Raw genomic sequence first — 18197 nt, 5'->3', positions numbered from 1 at the left:
GGTTTCTGCAGAGCCTTGTTTATTTGCCAGGCCGGTGTGATGTCTGCAGTTTATAACACACTGTGAGAAATTCCGATATACCCTACTTAATGTTGCTGATTATGCATATCTCTACTTGGTTTTTCCCCTTTGTCACCATGAATGAGTCAAACGATGAGTAAATGGAAATTGTATGTGGTGTATGGCTAGACATCACCGCAGTGGCCAGATAACATTTGGTCTCTGTCAGTCTGAAACTTCAGCAAAGAGCACCTGACTTATCTGAATAGATAATTTTCCATGTAGATGAGGTTTGTCCCTTCACTTGCCTATATATTTTCACCTTTTTTTCATGGTAGTCTTGTATATCAGGGTTCCATGGCTCTTATTATTAAATGGAGGCTATAGAAAAGAATTCTGTTCCCTAGGTAACTCAGAAAGGGTTTTCTCTCTTTCCCCACACTGCCCTGTCTGGTTCTGTGATGGCCCTGAATTTTTATCAGTTTTATCAGGTATTTATCACCCATCTCCTCTCTGCTTTGAATCCTCTTCTTCCTAGTTGACTGTCTGCTACAATACAGAAAAGGAAAACAACACAATGGTATAACTCGTTTCCAAGTATTTGGAAACAGAAGTTTAAATTTCCCTTGAGAGCCTGCACATCTGGCTTCTCAGGCTTAATATCTGTTAATTCTCCATTTGCATCTGGGAGCCCCAGAGCTTTGGCCTTCACCAGGGTAGAGAGGTATTGTATGTGTACCCTTTGTCTCTTCCCACCAAAAGACAAAAAGACCAGAAAGACAGTTGGTCTGTGTTTACCTGTCAGCAAGTTGCTTTTCTGTGATTGCAGAGAAGCTAGGAGATAGCACATTTTTTGTTTGGTCATGATATGAAAATAAAAGTGGGACCTTATTATTTTAAGCTCAGTCATTTGGCTCTACTTGATTTTATTTCTGTTGTTTTGTCTTCTGGATTAGTCCATATGTTCTTTACCAGAAGTTTGAACTGCTATTTATTTGAATCAGCTCTAGAAATTTTTCAGGGTTTTAAAAATGTTTTGCTCTTATCACTGAGGATAACTAACCCTTTGAATTTTTTTTTCATTTATTTTTTTATCTGTGCTGGTTCTTCATTGCTGCTCAGGCTTTTCTCTAGCTGTGGACAGCAGGGGCTACTCTCCAGTTGCAGTGTGCAGGCTTCTCGTTGTGGTAGCTTTCCTTGTTGCGCAGGGCACAGGCTCTTGGGCATGCAGGCTTCAGCACTGTTGGCACATGAGCTCAGTAGCTGCGGCTGCCAGGCCCTAGAGCACAGGGTCAGTAGTTGTGACAGGCGGGCTTAGTTGCTCCAGGCGTGTGGGATCTTCCCAGACCAGGGTTCAAACCCTTGTCTCCTGCGTCGGCAGGGGGATTCTTTACCACTGAGCCACCAGGGAAGCCCCTGGAATTTTGTTTTAGTGCTAATGTTTCTAGAAACTCCACTTTCCCCCTCTAAGCTTGGGAGGGGTTCCAGGGCAGTAGAATTTTATTTACTGTCATTTCCCTCCTTTTCCTTGAAAAGCATTAGTCGCTTGATCGTGTCCAACTCTTCATGACCCTGTGGATTATAGCCCGCCAGACTCCTCTGTCCATGAAATTCTCCACACAAGAACACTGGAGTGGTAGCCATCCCTTCTCCAGGGATCTTGCTGACCCAGGGATTGAACCCAGGTCTCCTGCATTGCAGGCAGATTCTTTACCATCTGAACCACCAGGACCCAAAGGAATGGACTGAGACTTTATTTCCACTTAGTTTCTGCTGTTGCTCTCAACGGAAACATTTAAGGAAAAGAGGAAAAAGAGCTCATATACATTTGTGTCTGATGAATTGGCTAAGGCGGCACTTAATAAGCTTTTTTAGTGCATGTCTCTCAAGACTAAGACCCTCCTTACAAAAACTACCCCCTCAAGCCGATTTTCCAGTAACAAATGTCATATTGCTACATTCCTGCCATATTTAAATGCTTTTAGATAAACAAGCCACTGCTAAGTTATTTCATCAAGAATGGGTTTGTTTACTTGTGTACATTTCCTAGAGTGGAGCTGATGCCTGTGCAGTCTCTGATTTATGATTCACTGAGAAGAGTGGGTTTTAGCCTCTAATAGGCATTTCTGAGCCACTCTTCTGGATGTTAGATGCTTGTTACAGGTCCAGCCCATTCTTGATCCATGAAAACGTAGATTTAGTTGGGGACGATACCACTGGGGAGAGTTGAAAGGGTTAAAACCTCTGCTTTTCCTTAACTGCTGGAGGATAATTTTTCTTCATTTCTTTTGAAATTGGTTTTGGGGTGGGGAACAGTTTTTAATCCTCTGTACCATGAGTTACAAAGTAAGGGCCCGATCTGGCCACCACCTGTTTTTGTAAACATGGAACTTAGCTCCAGTCCATCTCTTAGAGTTGACAGTTCTGTGGTGCGGCAGTGTCTGGTGCTTTGATTCCTTTCCCCTTGCTTTCTGCTTCCTTCAGCAGAATCATATGCCATGGCCCGCAGGTAGTTTCATGTGAGTCTTGCCATCAGCTTGTTTCCTGGAAGCTGTAAACTGAGTTGGTTTCCCAGTTGTCTAGAGAGGGGACGCAGCCCTCCTGGACGGAGGCAGATGCATTTGAAACCCCTGGAAGTTGCGAACATGTCATGGGATCATTCTGATCATAGCTGCTTCTGCTGCAGCCACAAATGCCTTCTAACATTCACAAAAGATTTTTGGAGGCCAGTGGACTAGGACTCTCTAGAATGGGCTCCTCATCTAAAACCAAATACAAAAGGTGTAGTAAACAAGTATAGCCCCGAAGCTCAAACTGCCCTCTACCACAGAAGCACACTCAAATCAACTGAATAAAATACAACAGAAATCACGAAGTTATGAGTCATATCTCCTATCTTGGTTTCTCTTGGCTTTGCAAAGCAGCAAACTATTGAAGGAAATATTGTCCTAATTGTTTATGTTGTTTGTGGATTTTACTTTTTTACTTTATCCTGGTAAAACTTAACATGCTTTAAACATGCTTTTAACTGAAATAAATTTTACTTATTTTCATATAGCCATGGTCTGAAAAAGTTCTTTTCTTGTCGTGGAATTGCAATTGCAGTTGAATATTTTTGGAAGCTCGGCAACAGAAACATCACTGTATTTGTTCCACAGTGGAGAACCAGGCGTGATCCTAATGTCACAGGTGAGACAAACTGATTTTTCCAGGTTACTAATAATCAGGTAATCAGTTGGCTCTTAATTGCAACACACACTACTTAGAATCGTGTCATGTGCCATAGGCAGCAGCTTTAAAGCTTTAAAAAGAAAACTGTAAATTTGGTGCACCCAGTTTAAAAAAAAATGAGTTGAAGAGAGTGTTACAGCATAAAACCTGCTTGGGGGAGGGATGGAAAGTTTAATAGATGTTTATATAGAAAGTTATGTTAGTCTTCATTATGTATCACAAAAATTTTCTTTCACTTTCTAAAAAGTTGATTAAATATGTCTTTCTACTAGGCTGGGTTTCTTCCTCTTTAAATAGTATTTTTGAAAATGGTCATTTGATAAATTTGGAACCCTCACATAGGATGTCTTTTTAACAGTTTGTTTAATAACTTAATATAAGTCATTTATGTTCACTGTGTGGTACTGCATGGCTGACCTGCAGGCCACACACGAAAGATTTGAACTTATTATGGATCCTGAAATATCCAGAGAAACTTAAGGTTTTTCTTTTCTTGGGTCTTAATAGGAAGATTGGTGAAAGGGCTGTGCCAAGCAGCTTAATGCATCAGACTACCTAGAAATAAAAGGTAGACTGGGAGGAAGAAGGGTGAGAACAGGACCCACCCAGCACATTCAGCAGGAAGTAATAAAACTTAGCCGCTGTTGAGGTAGAAATGGTAAAAGTACTTTTCCCAGGTATCCCAGCTTCCCTCCCTCAGGGGAAGTGTATTTGTCCTAGCAGAGGGTACTTGGGAATGAGGCAGATCTGCTCATTTCAGTCATTTTTGCAGTAGGATCCCTGAAAGAGTCTTGTAAGCCTTATGTGCTGTGCATGTCTAGAGATATAAAGCACTGTGTTTGGACATTTCAGCCTAAGTCAGTGGTGAGTACCATTGTAGGGAATGCAGGAGTGGTAATCTCAAACCCTGAGCCTGTAGCTGCTCTTTTGCCTATTACTCTTTTGTGGTTTTGGCCCTCTTTTATTCTCTGTCATGACCCACTCCCATGAAAATCAGTAAATATTTGTACCGATAACAGAGAAGAGATTAGATAGGGTAGCAGTCAGAAGGAGATTTGACAGACTCTTGGAATAGGGACCAAGCAGACCTTTCTTGGGATCAGGACAGAACAGTCTGTCTGGCTCCCTGGCATCCCTCTTCTATTCCAGCCCCTGCGCTCTCAGGGACGTGGCCCTCACTCTCTTTGTCCTCTATTGCTTGTAATGTAGCTGAGAAAAAGTTTTTAATAGTAAGATCCTTTATGTATACGTTTATGGTTTATTCTTCTTAAGCAAATAAGTTGAACATTTTTAAGTTTAAAAAATAGCTAAAGTCAATTTTTACATTACATTTGTTTTGGAATATGTCTTCCTTGATTTTTTCCCCCTTCCCCGTAAGTTTATAAAATGCAATCTTTGTGAGTCAATAGAAAAAAAGTTACCCACAACTCTCCAAGTGAAACATTTGGGGGTGCTTTCATTTATTCAAATCTCTGGGAAGATAGCCATTTTCTGAATGTGTATTCAACTTATTCCATAAACAGAACAGCACTTCTTAACCCAGCTCCAGGAGCTTGGAATATTATCTTTAACTCCTGCACGGATGGTCTTTGGAGAAAGAATTGCTTCTCATGATGACAGGTATGAAAGACTGTTTTCCTTTCTAAAGTGGGTGTGGGGTGTTGAGGAGCCAGCCACCTGCTCCACCAGACAGTTCATCAGGCACCTGAATCCACATCTTAAAAGGACATGCTTGACCCGAGTTAGAGAATTTTAACATTCATAGTCTTTAAGGTTATACTAATACATTCAGGGACATTACCAAAGAAGCTATTGAGTTAAAAAACTTTTCTGATAAAACATGGCTGAGGATCTGTAAGTAAAAGCCCGTGTTGAGTTGTAGTCTTTTTAAATACTTCCTAGAAGTAACGTTTGTCTTGTCTTAGTGTGGCAGCCTCAGGAGTGCTTTTCACACTTTCTCTGTCTCCTCCTGGTTATATCTGGCTGGAGACTTAGTCTGTCGTTGTGATGCCTGGGACCTCAGTATTTCTTCCATATAATAGAAGATGGTCTCGGCTGACCCTCGTGTTGAAGGAATAAACTGCATTTCTTAGGTTGGTACGTTGCTCAGAGAGCAGGTGCTGAGATGAGTGTCTGGGAACTGAAGTGGTGGCCTCCTGTTCTTTCCTCTCCTGCCTTCGCCCTCTTTCACTCTGGCCTCTAGCACTTAAAGCACCCTGGTGGTTTTGCCTCATTGTTCTACCACAGTGCTCCCTCACGTTGAAGACAGTGCTTAGCTTGTAACCCAAGGTAGTGAATGATGGTCAGATGGGTGAGAGATGAAAAGGGGAGCTTGGCAGGGGAAGAGAACTTGGAGTGATAGCAGACATTCGGCAAAAGGTCCAAAGGGCCTTCTCACTGACAACCCCTTGCCCTTCACCAGGCTGGTATGAGAGACCAGATCTGGGGAGAATCCAAGACGGCATGAAAGAAGAGTGCGGGAGGAAGCACCTGGGGGTAGGGGCGTGAGAAAGTGTTGGGAGATTGGGATGGAGGGACTACCCTTGCCCCAGAGGTACTGGGTAGGGACGCTGGGGAGCTCACATGAAAAGGCAGGTTGGACTGCCAGGCTCAGCAAGAGCCTTCAGATGCTTTTAACGCAGCAGCTTCCTTCTCACGCCTACAGAATTTGAATGCATACACAAGTGTGTAAACTAGGTTTTCACTTAATTTATATGGCTCTCTGGGTTTTTAGGGGATGTGAACATGTGTCCTGGTTCACAGTACACGCCCAGAAGCTTTACTGCCTATTTTTGTTAATACTTGTGGACAAACATTACTACTTACTGTTCATGCCAGTTAGAAATAAGATACTCATGCTAAATCATATTTACTTATCAGGGTTTCCTAAGATTTCTGAAACTAATGAGGCTTGTTTTTTGATTTCCTTTTAAGTACCCCCTACTGATAATAAAAGCAGTTGTTTTGCACCTTTAATTCCAGTGATTTCACTTATTTTATTGTTTCATTATCTTTGTCTGCATTGCCTCAGACAAATGTGGTCATCCTGAGTAGGGGATGAAACTCATATTATCCTCACAAATCTCTCATTAAGAGGGTTTGAACATGAATAATCTCGAACAACGAAATAGAATTCTCTGTAATGTTTACTTGTTACACTTTTTGATCACCATATATCTTCTCATAATTTGCATTTGAATGGATCTATAACTTAGACTAAACCTAATGGCAGTTCTGGACATCTCTTCTTAAGTCACAGCAGAAAATGTGAATTTAGGCTTTAAAAAAAAAAATTGCAAGGCTGACTGTGGCAAGGCTAATCTTAGAACCAAAGTACCGTAGCTTAGCAACTGAAAACCGAATAGTGATTTCACAGGCATCAATTCTGATTCGTTCCTCTCTAGTCCTCATGCATTATCATATTACCACTCTTTATTGATAATACAACTTGTCTAGAAAAATGTATAAATTATGGTTAAGATTATTTTTAAAAAGTTAGATTTTTATGAAAACCAGACCTTCATTTATAATCATTCTAGTAATTTCAGATGTTCAGTATTTCAAGTTGATGTTCATTTGACAGGGGCTTAACTTTTCTGCATCCCAGCCTTGGTTAAATTCTTTGATCTTCCTGTGAAGAGGAAATCCTTTTGTTTTTTATAGTAAAGCTACTCTGAGCCAGAGATGCCTGCTTGCCTGTTTTAACCACTTTTATATTACCATAGGTTTCTACTACACTTAGCAGACAAAACTGGTGGCATAATTGTAACAAATGATAACTTCAGAGAATTTGTGACTGAGTCAGTCTCCTGGAGAGAAATAATTACAAAAAGGTAATACTTTTTTCTTTGTCTTTGGTCAGAGATGTTTTTTGTTGTTTACTATTTGTTTTTTGTCCACCTTGGAAGCAGTTTAGGAGACCGAAGATATAAGACTGTGCTTCCAGTCCACAGGGTGGCTGGCCCCTCTCAGTAGGCGGGAGGCCTGGGCACAGAGCAGCACCACCAGCAGGTGATGTGTGAGCATCCTCTGGTGCCCACAGGTGTCTCTGTAGACCAGTTTCGCCTGGCAAGAGGCATATCTTTGTGGCCCAGTTAACTATCTATCAACTGTGTGATGAAGCAGAAATGACCACCTAGCTTGACCTTGGCCTGATGCCGAGGGACACTTGAGCAAGTCATTGCGCCTCCCCTAGACGTTACTCAACAGTGAAATATGAAGGCTAGGTTTGATAACAACTGTGATTTCAGCAAGAGGATAGTACCAAAATCAGTATGCTGACTGGGTTTTCACTTTTGGGAAAGGAAAGACTATTTCTACTTTTTAACATCTGATACTTTTGAGCCATCAAAGTTTACCATCAAAGTTTAGTCATCTGTATTGAAAGCACACTGAATATCCAAAATAACAAAGTAAGTTTTCTGTTTGTGATGACACCCTGAGTGTGTTCAGCTGCATTAAGATCAGTGAACATAGGCTTCCAGGACTTTCTATAAACAAGCATCATCTGACAAGTACTTACCAAAAACCAGTAGTCTTATGGTAGTGCCAGAGATGAGTCATAAATACCGGAAATCTTAAAAACATACCTTGAGATTGTGTATATCTGGTATAACTGGTGTATAACTAGTGTAACTACATACTTACCTGTCTGGGGGGTTTCATGGTTGCCTCATCTGATATTTATATGTTTTTTGAATCATTAGAGGGTTTTAGAAAATGATACCCAGGTGAAAGTTAGTTACTATATGCATTTGACCCATATGCTGTTAAGAAAGTATTGTTGATAGCTAAAGTGAGAATTGGTCTTTGACCTTCTGGGCACAGTTAACAAGCCATTAATCTTCTAGCACATGTTTCTGTTGGATTTGTGCCCTGAGCTCATTGTCAGTATTTATCGGACACTCATCTGTGTGTGCATAGAAGGTTTAAGTGCAGTGAAGACTCACTCACTCACACACCAACCCGTTGCCTTCAGAAGTCATAAAGCAAGGCAGAAACCAAGATCCAGGCAGCAAACTAGGCATTTGGACTTTTAAAAACATTTTTCTAGATTTGATAAATCATGTTCAACTGACCTTCAGTATTTCTTCATAATACTAATTCTCTTTTTTAAAAGAACATCAGTAGGTTTGCTTATGAGCTCATTTATTCAAAAATTAAACCTTGGTTGAGCACCCATTGTATCCTAAGCTGACAGTCTTTCCATCTTGTTTTTCAAAGTTATATTGAACATTTTATTAGGAAAAGAAGCTGCTTCCCAAGCCCAGATAAAAATCTGAAAGTCTTGATAAGAAATAGGAGAGCCAGTAGGTAAAAGTTTCTTACTCTGTTGTATGTGTATCCACAAGAGAAATTGGTTTCACTGGGGTGTGTTTGGTTTGCTTTGCTTTAGCAGTTAAGTGAAAGTCGCTCAGTCATGTCCAGCTCTTTGTATCCCCATGGACTCTACAGTCTATGGAATTCTCCAGGCCAGAATACTGGAGTGGGTAGCCTTTCCCTTCTCCAGGGGATCTTCCCAACCCAGGGATCAAACCCGGTGTCCCACGTTGCAGGCAGATGCTTCACCAGCTGAGCCACAAGGGAAGCCCAATACTGATAGAAGGGAATACTGATAGAAGAATACCCCAAGAAGGGATAGGTAGCCTATGCCTTCTCCCGTGGATCTTCCCAACCCAGTAATTGAACCGGGGTCTCTTGCATTGCAGGTGGATTCAATTAAGCAGTCTTTTAATTTACTTTTTTCTCCCACACTGTAATTATTCTCCCTGTTGTAGATTGCTCCAGTATACCTTTGTGGGGGACATATTTATGGTTCCTGATGACCCTCTGGGAAGAAGTGGACCTCGATTAGAAGAATTTCTTCGGAAGGAAGTCTACCTTAGGTATTTATTTCCTTTTCCAGATTGTCTTGTGTTTACAAATTTGTTTCAGTTCTTTGTGCTTCAAGTGCAAGTACACTCTCTCCCTGACTATTATAAATGGTTTTTTATTTTAAAAAATAGCCTTAGATTTAGTGCTGGTGAAATATAGATGGAATGTCTCCCAGAGACCAAATCTTCATTTGTGGTCCATTTGGTTTTAATCCCAGAAGAGAGGATGGGGAGCCAGACTTTCTGTAGGCCAAAGAAGACAGAGTAGATTTTGCTAGTGGTCGCTTAGTAGTGAATGCTAGTTAGGTTCTTTGTGTGTGTGAGTATCTTTTTAAGTTCATTTTGCCAAGTCATTTACTTTGAGTATTTTATGCTTATATGAATTTATTTACTATTCAGGAAATCACTACCTGGGAAACTGTACTATCTACCTTGCTGAGTAGAGAAGCAAGTATTCTATATTTGTCTGAAATTAATTTGATAGCTTAGATTTTCTTTGTTGTAGATTGGGGTTTTTGTTTGTTTATGTTTAAAGACGTGTTTCCATTTTCAGAATTCTCAAGTATGGACGTTGTTAGTCCTGTGCACCTAAGTGGCAGATCATATTCCCCAGTGATAGGCCTTTTGTCTTTTTAAAAAGTGAAATAAGCTACATTTCTTTGTATTTCTCAGCTGAAAGGGGTGTAAGCTGACAGGAGTGAGAGACCGCTCCCCCACCGTTTCAAGACAGTGAGACTTTAGAGCCGATGCTCTCAGTTTATGTCAGGGCCTTTGGGGGATTCTGGGTTTGGATTGGAAAGGGCAGGTGGCTCACGTAGAACTGTCTTCAGCACACAAGACCAGCATGACTTCCACTCCCAGGTCTTGTGAATCATTTCTCTTTTGAGCCTTTGTGCTTTATTACACAGATGAGGACTCAGTTCCCAAAGGTCCTGCTTTTCTACCTACCTGTGCCAAGAGAATGGTAGCCATTTTAAACACCTGCTGAATGGCCATACATCTTATTTTTCTTCCAAAGTCTTAACTTGGAAATTCTCTGCTAGGCTTTAAGACCTGAGGCCTGTGTGCAAGCATCGAGGTCCGTGGGTCAGACTTAACGGAAGGAGAGTTCTGTCTCCTCCAGCCTCAGCAGCCTGGCAGCAGGGTCAGTCCTGCCTGCTCACGTAAGAGCCGTTGACTATGAAGTTAGTCATTGCACCCCCCCACAGAGGGACTAAGCTTTGGAAGTTGGGAAAAGTGTTCAGTCAGCCCCATTTTTCTACTGCAAGGAGAATCAAGTGGGGGGCTTTTTAATGGTAGAGATGCCCTAAACACACTCATGTGCATTCAAGTTGTGGACACCAACATCTCACTCAGACTTGAGGGACTGGAGAGGCAGCCTCTGCCCAAAGGTCCCCATCAGCCTGGCCCCACAGAGAATCTGAGTCTGCAAGAAAGTATGGTCCTGTGTCCAGATCTTTCAAAAGCTTCCTGGTGCACCCTGGTTCAGAGCCAAGCAGCTGGATGGGGTCAGTCCTCACAGCAGCAGGCCAGGAGGTGGAGTGGCTCATGAAGAGCCAGCATTCCCTGTCACGACTGGGCTGGAGTTGGTGTCAGTGGCATCCCCACGGGCCTGTCTGTGGGTGGTTGCCCTCCCTGCCATGGCTGCAGTCTTCTCTTGCCTTCAAAGGCCAGGAAACAGCTCCCAGCATCTTAAGCTTTGGAGTCAGCAGCAGATATTTTTAGACAGATTTCTTGTTTGTCTTGTAACCTAGCTCACCAGGACTTGCTTCCATTCACAGAGATATGCAACCCCTACTCAACGCCCTGCCAAATGTGGGCATGTTTGACCCCAACTTCAGAGTCCCTGGTGCCCAGGCAGCCAGCACCAGCCACCAGCCTCCGACCCGGATTCAGGGCACCCCACCCAGTCACTGGCTTCCTCAGCAACCCCGCTTCCCACTTTTGCCCAACCTTCCCAACATCCAGCAGAATCTGCCCATGCCAGCACAGAGATCTCCTGCAGAAACCAACGAGCTGAGGGAAGCCCTTCTGAAGATCTTTCCTGACTCGGAACAAAAACTGAAAATCGACCAGATCTTAGCGGCTCATCCATACATGAAAGACCTGAATGCACTCTCCGCCATGGTATTGGACTGAAGGCTGTTGGGAGCTGGGGCTGTGGGCTGAAGACACACACACTCAAGCTAGTATCTGCATGTGGCAGCAGGAAGTGACATAATGTGAAGAAACCAATTTCCCAGTGGAAATGCTGTTGTAGTGTATAGGAGAAAAAAAAACACAGATGTTTTGTGTATAAAAAAAAATCTGGGTTTTCAAAACCAGCTTTTTTATATATATACATTATGCTGCTATTACAGATTTAACATTTTCTGTAAAAGGAAAGTCTACATTTTCTGCCTGTTCAGAACTGTTTAATAGCAGTTACTCTTGAGTGCACTTACATTTTTATGTTTTTTAAACTATTTTCCTTAATGCTGAAAATATTGACAAATGGATATGATTAGCCTTTCTAAATAAAAAAAAAGAAAAAAAAGAGTTGCTTTCTTAGGGAAAGCAAGACCTCTTAAAGTATATTTTCTTGAGATGACTATGTCACGTCCACTGACATGAAGTGTGCTCACCCTCCCAGCCTCCTGTACCCTCACCCCTGGAATTAGAGTCCGTAGGAGTTAATTTTGCTCCTCTGGGGTCTTTCATTGGAGCCATTTGTGAGAGTGGGCAAGTGGTGCCACTAGATGGCACCTTGTGCCTAGCCATTGTTAATGACCAGGGCAGAGTGAGACGCACAGAACACCCGGCTGGAAGAACCCTGAGAGCCCACGTGGTCCAGCCCTTCCTCCCTTCCCACCCTGCACAAGAGGGACCTGAGGCTCCGGGTGCCCTCTGGGCACGCCCAAGTCCACAGCTCTGAACTGGACCCCTCGTGCATGGCTGGGACACTCACCACTCAGTCCCTGACTGACTCTAGAAGTCACATCTTAGCTTCTGAAGCTACTAGAGGGATGTGAGGAAGTTTAGTGAAGAGCGTCGTCATTAGAGTAGTTTTGTCCACAACCTTGGGAGACGTCCCATGTGAAGTTTGTGCAGCTTTGCCAAAAAACTGGTTTTCTATTCTCAAGAATGACCCAAGCCAATAAATAGCATTAGTAGCTTCTGTGGGGGCCCAGAGCCCCATATTTATTTTTCCTGTGTTAGTCTCCTTAGTGTTCTCCTAAGCTGCCCTTCCTATGGGTCTTTCTCAGAATTGATATCTTAGTATTGTGTTTTCAGTGTTGCCTAAATTCTGTGTCAGTGAAAATTCTTTTTCTGGATAATTAATTGTTAACATCTTTCTCGTTCTCTGGACCTTCAAAGGGCTTTGTATTTTATATTTGTTCTTCCCCCAGGCTGCTTATGATCAGTTTCACATCTGCCTTGTAGATCACATCTCTTGTGGCCCCCAGAAACAATTCCAGAGGACTCAGTGCAGATTTGTTCTTCATGGTGAAGAGACTTAGTTGGCCATGAGCAGACCTGGGTGGCTCCCCACAGTGCTCCCTCCAGGCCTGTGTGATCCTGCATCCCTCTGGGGGTGAGTCCAGGGTCCTCGGGTAGCCAGATTCGGACTTCAGTCTTGTTTTCTCTTGGATGCCTTTATGATGCAGCCGGTGTGGAGCTGGTTGTCAGCTGGGGGTAGGATACCCAAGGCGTCCAGCTGTGCAGGTGGAGGCCAGCAGGCAGCTTCGGCCACAGCCTCTGTGCCCCAGCTTCACAGCTGGTGGTTTTTAGAAACAACAGCAGAGGTGTGAGGGCTGGGTCCCTCTCACATGACTTTACCTTCCAGGCCAAGTGGCCTTGCCAATCCAGCACTGCTCCTGTTCAGAGAAGGACTCAGGGGGTATGCCTTGCTTGCCAGGACTTAGCCACTGGTCTTCGTGGAAGGGGGGCTGAGGCTCCACTGATGCTAGGTAGAGCTGGCTAAGCTTAGAGGTCAGGAGTTTTCTAGGCTCTAGAAGTGACCTGACCTTTGAATTACATAAGCCTCTGTGATCTCAGTATTGTCTCTGAGAGCTCTACCAGCGCCTTTCCTCTTTCTTGGGTGCAGGAAGGAAGAGTGCAGAAGATAAGTAGGAGGAGTTTCAGAAAAGCATCACTTACCTTGGTAAATTATAACATGAAACAGAATTCACAACTGAAACCTATCGTGTAGTTAAATCTAATATTTTAAAGCTCAATTCTCAAACCGTTATTTTAAGAAGTCATTACTTGTTCTCAGACTCCTCTTAATACTCGGCTCAGTGTTGATACTCCCCGTGTACCTCCCCTGGTAGGTTTTCTGAACCACCTTGGGGAGTGTCTGTAGCAGCGTTTCCTGTGACTCCTGCAGGTGGTTCTGCATCCTGTGTTCCACGGCGTTCCTGTGAAGCAGGTGGCAGGGCACAGGACGCCACCCTCTTTCAGTAGACTCGGAGAAGTTGTCGGGGGTTAAAGAATAAGTAGGCAGTGATGCCGAATGATCCCTGGGCCTGCATTCTTCCCCACGCTCCAGACTGCCACCTGGGAGAAGAAAGACTGGTTTAGTCTTTCTGTCAAGTAGCCAGTGTTTGAGACCCTATAGGCTGGCGGCTAGAAAAGTAGTAGGAAGTCCTCTCAGCCGTCCTGGATGAAGGGTCAGCATTATTCTAGCAGGGCGTGACTGTCACCAGGGACTCCGTTGACCTGTTGTAGCTTTTGGTATCAGTGAGAGGAAGGATAATCTTGCTTTATTGCTTAGGCTTATTGTGGCATTTGTGGAATATGATCTGCACATAGAAACCTTGATGCTCTGAACCCCCACCCCCATGGAGTCTCATGCCCTTCCCCCCACCGTGGCAAATGGCACCAGGCCCCCTGGAGTTGGGCCTTGGCACCACTCCCACCTCAGGCCCAGCCTGCCTCCCACACGTCTCTGAGACACGGCCTTCCTTAAGGAATCTCTCCCCACCTCTACCTCCCCAGCAAACCTTCTACGTCCCCACCTGTCCTCCCTTCCATCCTGCCTCCCTCAGCCCACCTCCTCTCATCTTCCAACTGTAGTTTGTTTGGTTAGTTACTCTGACTCACTCCATTTCTTTGTTATCTACCTCTCTCATTATTCCCCACATATTTCAGATCCTGAGATTAAAACAACCTGATTTCCCTAAGGATCTCTGTTCATTCCTACTTTCCTTCCCCTTCCCACTTTTCACTTCTGTGTCTACAAACTTGGCCTCCACCCATCAACGTGGGAGGGAGGGAAGCCATTGGAGACCACTCAGTTTCCAAATTCGGAAACCTTTTCCCAATCCTGAATCTCCATGTCCACATTCAGTAACTATAGCATGACATCGTTGACCCTTACTTTCCCTATTTTCTGAGATTTCCCTCACTCCTAAACAGTCTTCATTCCTTTTCCTTCTTTTACCTAAAGGCCAGTTCAACAGAAAGACCAGCTCAACAGGTGGTTTCCAAACTTCGGACCAGCTGTGGGACGCATGATGGGGAGGGCAGTTCTTAATAAAAATGCAGGTGACTGGGCACTGCCCCCAGAGAGGTTTATTCAGTAGCTCTGGCGTCAAGCCTGGAAATCTGCCATTCCAGCAGACTCCCTGGATGGTTCCCACAGGTGGTCCATGGACCACATTTTGAGAAGCGCTCACCCTTAGAGATCAGCACACTTCCTTGACTGGAACCGCCCCTCTTTGCTGGAGTGACTCCCAGCTCCAGCCCTGCCCCTTATGAGTGCATATTTAGCTCTACCTAGAAGCCCTGAGACCTCCCGAGACCCTCTGCCTGCATCTTTTGTCTTTTCCCACCCACCCTGCCACAAGGTCCCCTCACCCACCATTGTCCCGTTTTGGCCATTGCCCCCCGCCCCGCAGCTTGTGCTCATGGCCTCCCTGGGTGTCAGCCTCTGACCTGCCAGCCCACCTCTCAGCTTTCCCCCTCTAACTACCCTTCTGAGACTGCACAGCTGCTAGATTTATCTTCTGAAGATACGCTTCTGCACACCCCTCTTCTTGTTCAGTGCCCAGTGGCGCTCTCGACCAGAGTATCCAGTTTAGACCTTCCTGAGCTTAGTATCCTTGGCTGTCTACCTCCCAGTCGTACGTGATGGCCCACTCTGTGTAGTCCATCTGCCCACTCACTGCAGCCGCACAATTTCCTCAGTTACCTGTGGGCTCCCACTCCGAGTGACTCTCTTCTCTGCTAGAAATGCCCTTTCTCCCAGATGGCTTCCCCCTAAGAGGCCCGGCCCTGTGTCCTCTCTACCTTGCCTAAAGCTTCTGACCAGAAGCAGCCTCATGGTGTTCTCTGACCCCCCACAGCACTTGTGTCTTGCTTTCGGCACTTGCCACTCTGGTTGGTGTCACTGCGGCTGATTGTGTACTCTGTCTTACCTCTTTTTCTAGACTGTGAGCTCCTCGTGGGCAGGGCTTTCTGTGTTCACTCTCTGTATTTCCCACAGCACCTAGCACAGTGCCTTGCACTTAATAGGTGCTCAATAAAGTCTGCTCAATTGAACTGGAGGGTGGTGCCTTCTTGACAGCGGCATCTAGCAGCCAGAAAGGCCTTCAAGTATCAGGTGCTCAGCAGTTGCTCCCTGGAACCCACTACTCTCCATTTTTCCTTCTTGTCGAGTCTCTAACACCACCAGGTCCAGGAATGGGCACCTGCCCCCGGCTGAGCCAAGCAGTGTGCTCTGACTTGCTGCCCACAAGGGGGCCGATCTAGGCCAGTCAGAGTACATCTTGTGGTTGCCCCCTCTGGTGGTGGGGGCTACGACGGGTCATGCTCAGATCTGACGGAGGCTGTGTTCTGCCCTGGGTGGGAGGGGGCGTGGAGAGAAGCGGAAGCTTGACAGTGTGATTCCTGTTGTCACGGAAACCCGATGGCACTCACGCTCTTCCCCAGATGCCTGTTACCCTGACACACTCTACTTTTTCTTTATGTTGGGTTTACATCCCTTGAAATCAAAGACTCTTAAGTGAAATACATATCACTGTCCTTAAACTTGGCAGATTAAACAAGGGAGGCTCATCACATCTTTAGGGACATCCCAAAGACCAGTGCTCCCCAGGTGGCTCAGGGGTAAAGAATCCGCCTGCCAAGCAGGAGACCCGGGTTTGATCCCGGGTTGGGAAGATACCCTGGAGTAGGAAATGGCCAGCCACTCCAGTATTCTTGCCTGGAAAATTCCATGGGGGTCACAAAGGGTCAGACACAACTGAGCGACTGACCACACACACACAGACCAGTGCACCCGTGCTGCAGGAGTGTCCCCCTAGTCAGTTTTTAAGGAGCCTCAGGAGACTCCACGGGCCAGTTCCTCCCCAGCACAGCCGGGCTCTTGAGGTTGTGTCTTACAAATGCCTTCATGTGGATTTCCTTGCTCTGTTCCCTAGCTGGACAGAGGCCAGGCCAGCTTCTTGGGAGTTAGACCTGCCATATTCTGCCACGTCCTCACTGGTAAGACAGCCGTGATGGGGTCAGCCTTGCTAATCCAGGGCTGTCATGAGGAAGAAACAGGCCTAGAGCACTGCCTGGCAGAACGCGCTCGGTGATGGTCATGACCAGCTCTGCCCTGCAGCCCAGCAGACACTTAACGAAACTGTTCACACCCTGTAGGTCATCCCGGAGGCGGAGACCTTGTCTTCCGGATGCTGAATGTTCTCCTCTGTTCCTGCCAACTCACCCTGAGTGTGGTCCAGACCCTCCTCAAGGCCGCAGAGAGGTCCTGCTGTCCCCCAGGCAGGACGTCACTCTTCTGACACGCTCTGTGCCCTTGAAATCCAGTCGGGGTCATGGCAAGGAGGGAACCAGGGGGACGCCAGCAGAGCCACTGCTTGGCCACAGAGTGAGGGAACGCTGATCCCCTGGCTGACACGGCCCCTCCAGGCTGGGTCTTGGCTCATCCGCTCCTCCCACCGCTCCTTTGAAGTCTCCATCTTGGAGGCTCGTGTGTGTGTCTCAAAGCACATGTGTGTGTGTGTGTGTGTGTGTGTGTGTGTGTGTGTGTGTCCAGGATGCAGGACTTGAATTCCTGCAGGCCATTTCACCTCCCCAAGAGGCAGACTCCACCAAGGTGACCTGGCAGCCAGAATGGCACCCGAGATGAACCAACTCCCTCCATCCAGTGAGCAGAATGGAGGGCTTGTGACCTGGGTCGAGGTGGTCAGCCCGCTGGCCAGAGGGAGGCTGTGGAAGGAAGCCGCCTCCCGCGTTCCTGAGGAGTGGGGCCCGTGTCCAGCCCGGTTCCTGTGGGAGGTGCTGGAAGCACATTGTTGTTTGTTGTTTGTGTTTTTTTTAAGTTGACCAGCTCTGTAGAAGCGCCGTCTGGAGGACGCCTCTGTGTGCGTCATACCCTTCTTTCCTTTACGGGGACGCAGAGCAGTAGAATGACCTTTGAGGGTTTTTGAAACTGAAAGCAGCGTCTTTTACAGCTCGGGTTCCAGTCTCGTGTCATATGTGGTTCCAGGGCTGGTGACAGTCATCGGGGAAGCAGAGCCTGGGCAGGCAGGGGTTTGCCCAGAAACTGGTCATCAGCGTGCAGAGTAAGCCCTGGAGCTGCAGCGCCCGAGCCCCGGGGCTTCTGGAATCCGCCCCCTGCCACCTCCTCCCACAAGACTCCGCGCCACAGACGGTGGCCTTTGGGGCTTTCCTTCCCACTCCCTCCACAGGTCCCCAAGGAGCCCGACTTGGCCTCACAGCCTGAAACCCAGTCTGGGGTCAGGCCTGGGCAGGCCCTGCCCTCTCCCCTCGCGGCTCCCAGAGAGAGGAGGAGGGGGCCTCCCCTGAAAAGAATGTGCTTGTCTGCCCGCCTGTCTGGCTCCAGGATCAGTCTAGGGTTTCAGCCACCAAAACAGGCTGCAGGAACGAGAGGGCCTCCTGCAGCTGGCCCGGAGGAGCTGCGGACACTGGCTCACACGACCTCCCGGACCAGAGGGTCGGGTCCCTCGACAGCGACAGCAGTTCCCACCTCCACCCCCTTGCAGCCCCTTCCCACTGAGGTGGTCAGGGCCCTGGTGCTTACTCCCATTTTAAGGCTAAGGAACCTGAGGCCCAATAGTAAGGAGTGGAGGGAGGGCTAGA

At 46.2% G+C, this 18197-nt stretch overlaps 1 protein-coding gene across 1 annotated transcript in view; it reads left to right on the top strand.

The window, feature by feature from the left end:
• N4BP1 (NEDD4 binding protein 1) overlaps nt 1-15629 on the top strand; it is a 56066-nt gene extending 40437 nt beyond the window's left edge. Inside the window, exons 3-7 of the mRNA XM_043898402.1 lie at nt 3059-3189; nt 4755-4851; nt 6957-7064; nt 9009-9116; nt 10886-15629. Of these exons, the coding sequence (XP_043754337.1) occupies nt 3059-3189; nt 4755-4851; nt 6957-7064; nt 9009-9116; nt 10886-11243 (802 nt within the window). The 3' untranslated portion in view covers nt 11244-15629. The remainder of the gene's footprint in view (nt 1-3058; nt 3190-4754; nt 4852-6956; nt 7065-9008; nt 9117-10885) is intronic.
• The last annotated feature ends 2568 nt before the right edge of the window (nt 15630-18197 follow it).

This window comes from Cervus elaphus, chromosome 4 (genome assembly GCF_910594005.1).
Source record: "Cervus elaphus chromosome 4, mCerEla1.1, whole genome shotgun sequence".
Classification (NCBI taxonomy): Eukaryota; Metazoa; Chordata; class Mammalia; order Artiodactyla; family Cervidae; genus Cervus; species Cervus elaphus.
This window is presented reverse-complemented; position numbering and strand designations above follow the sequence as displayed.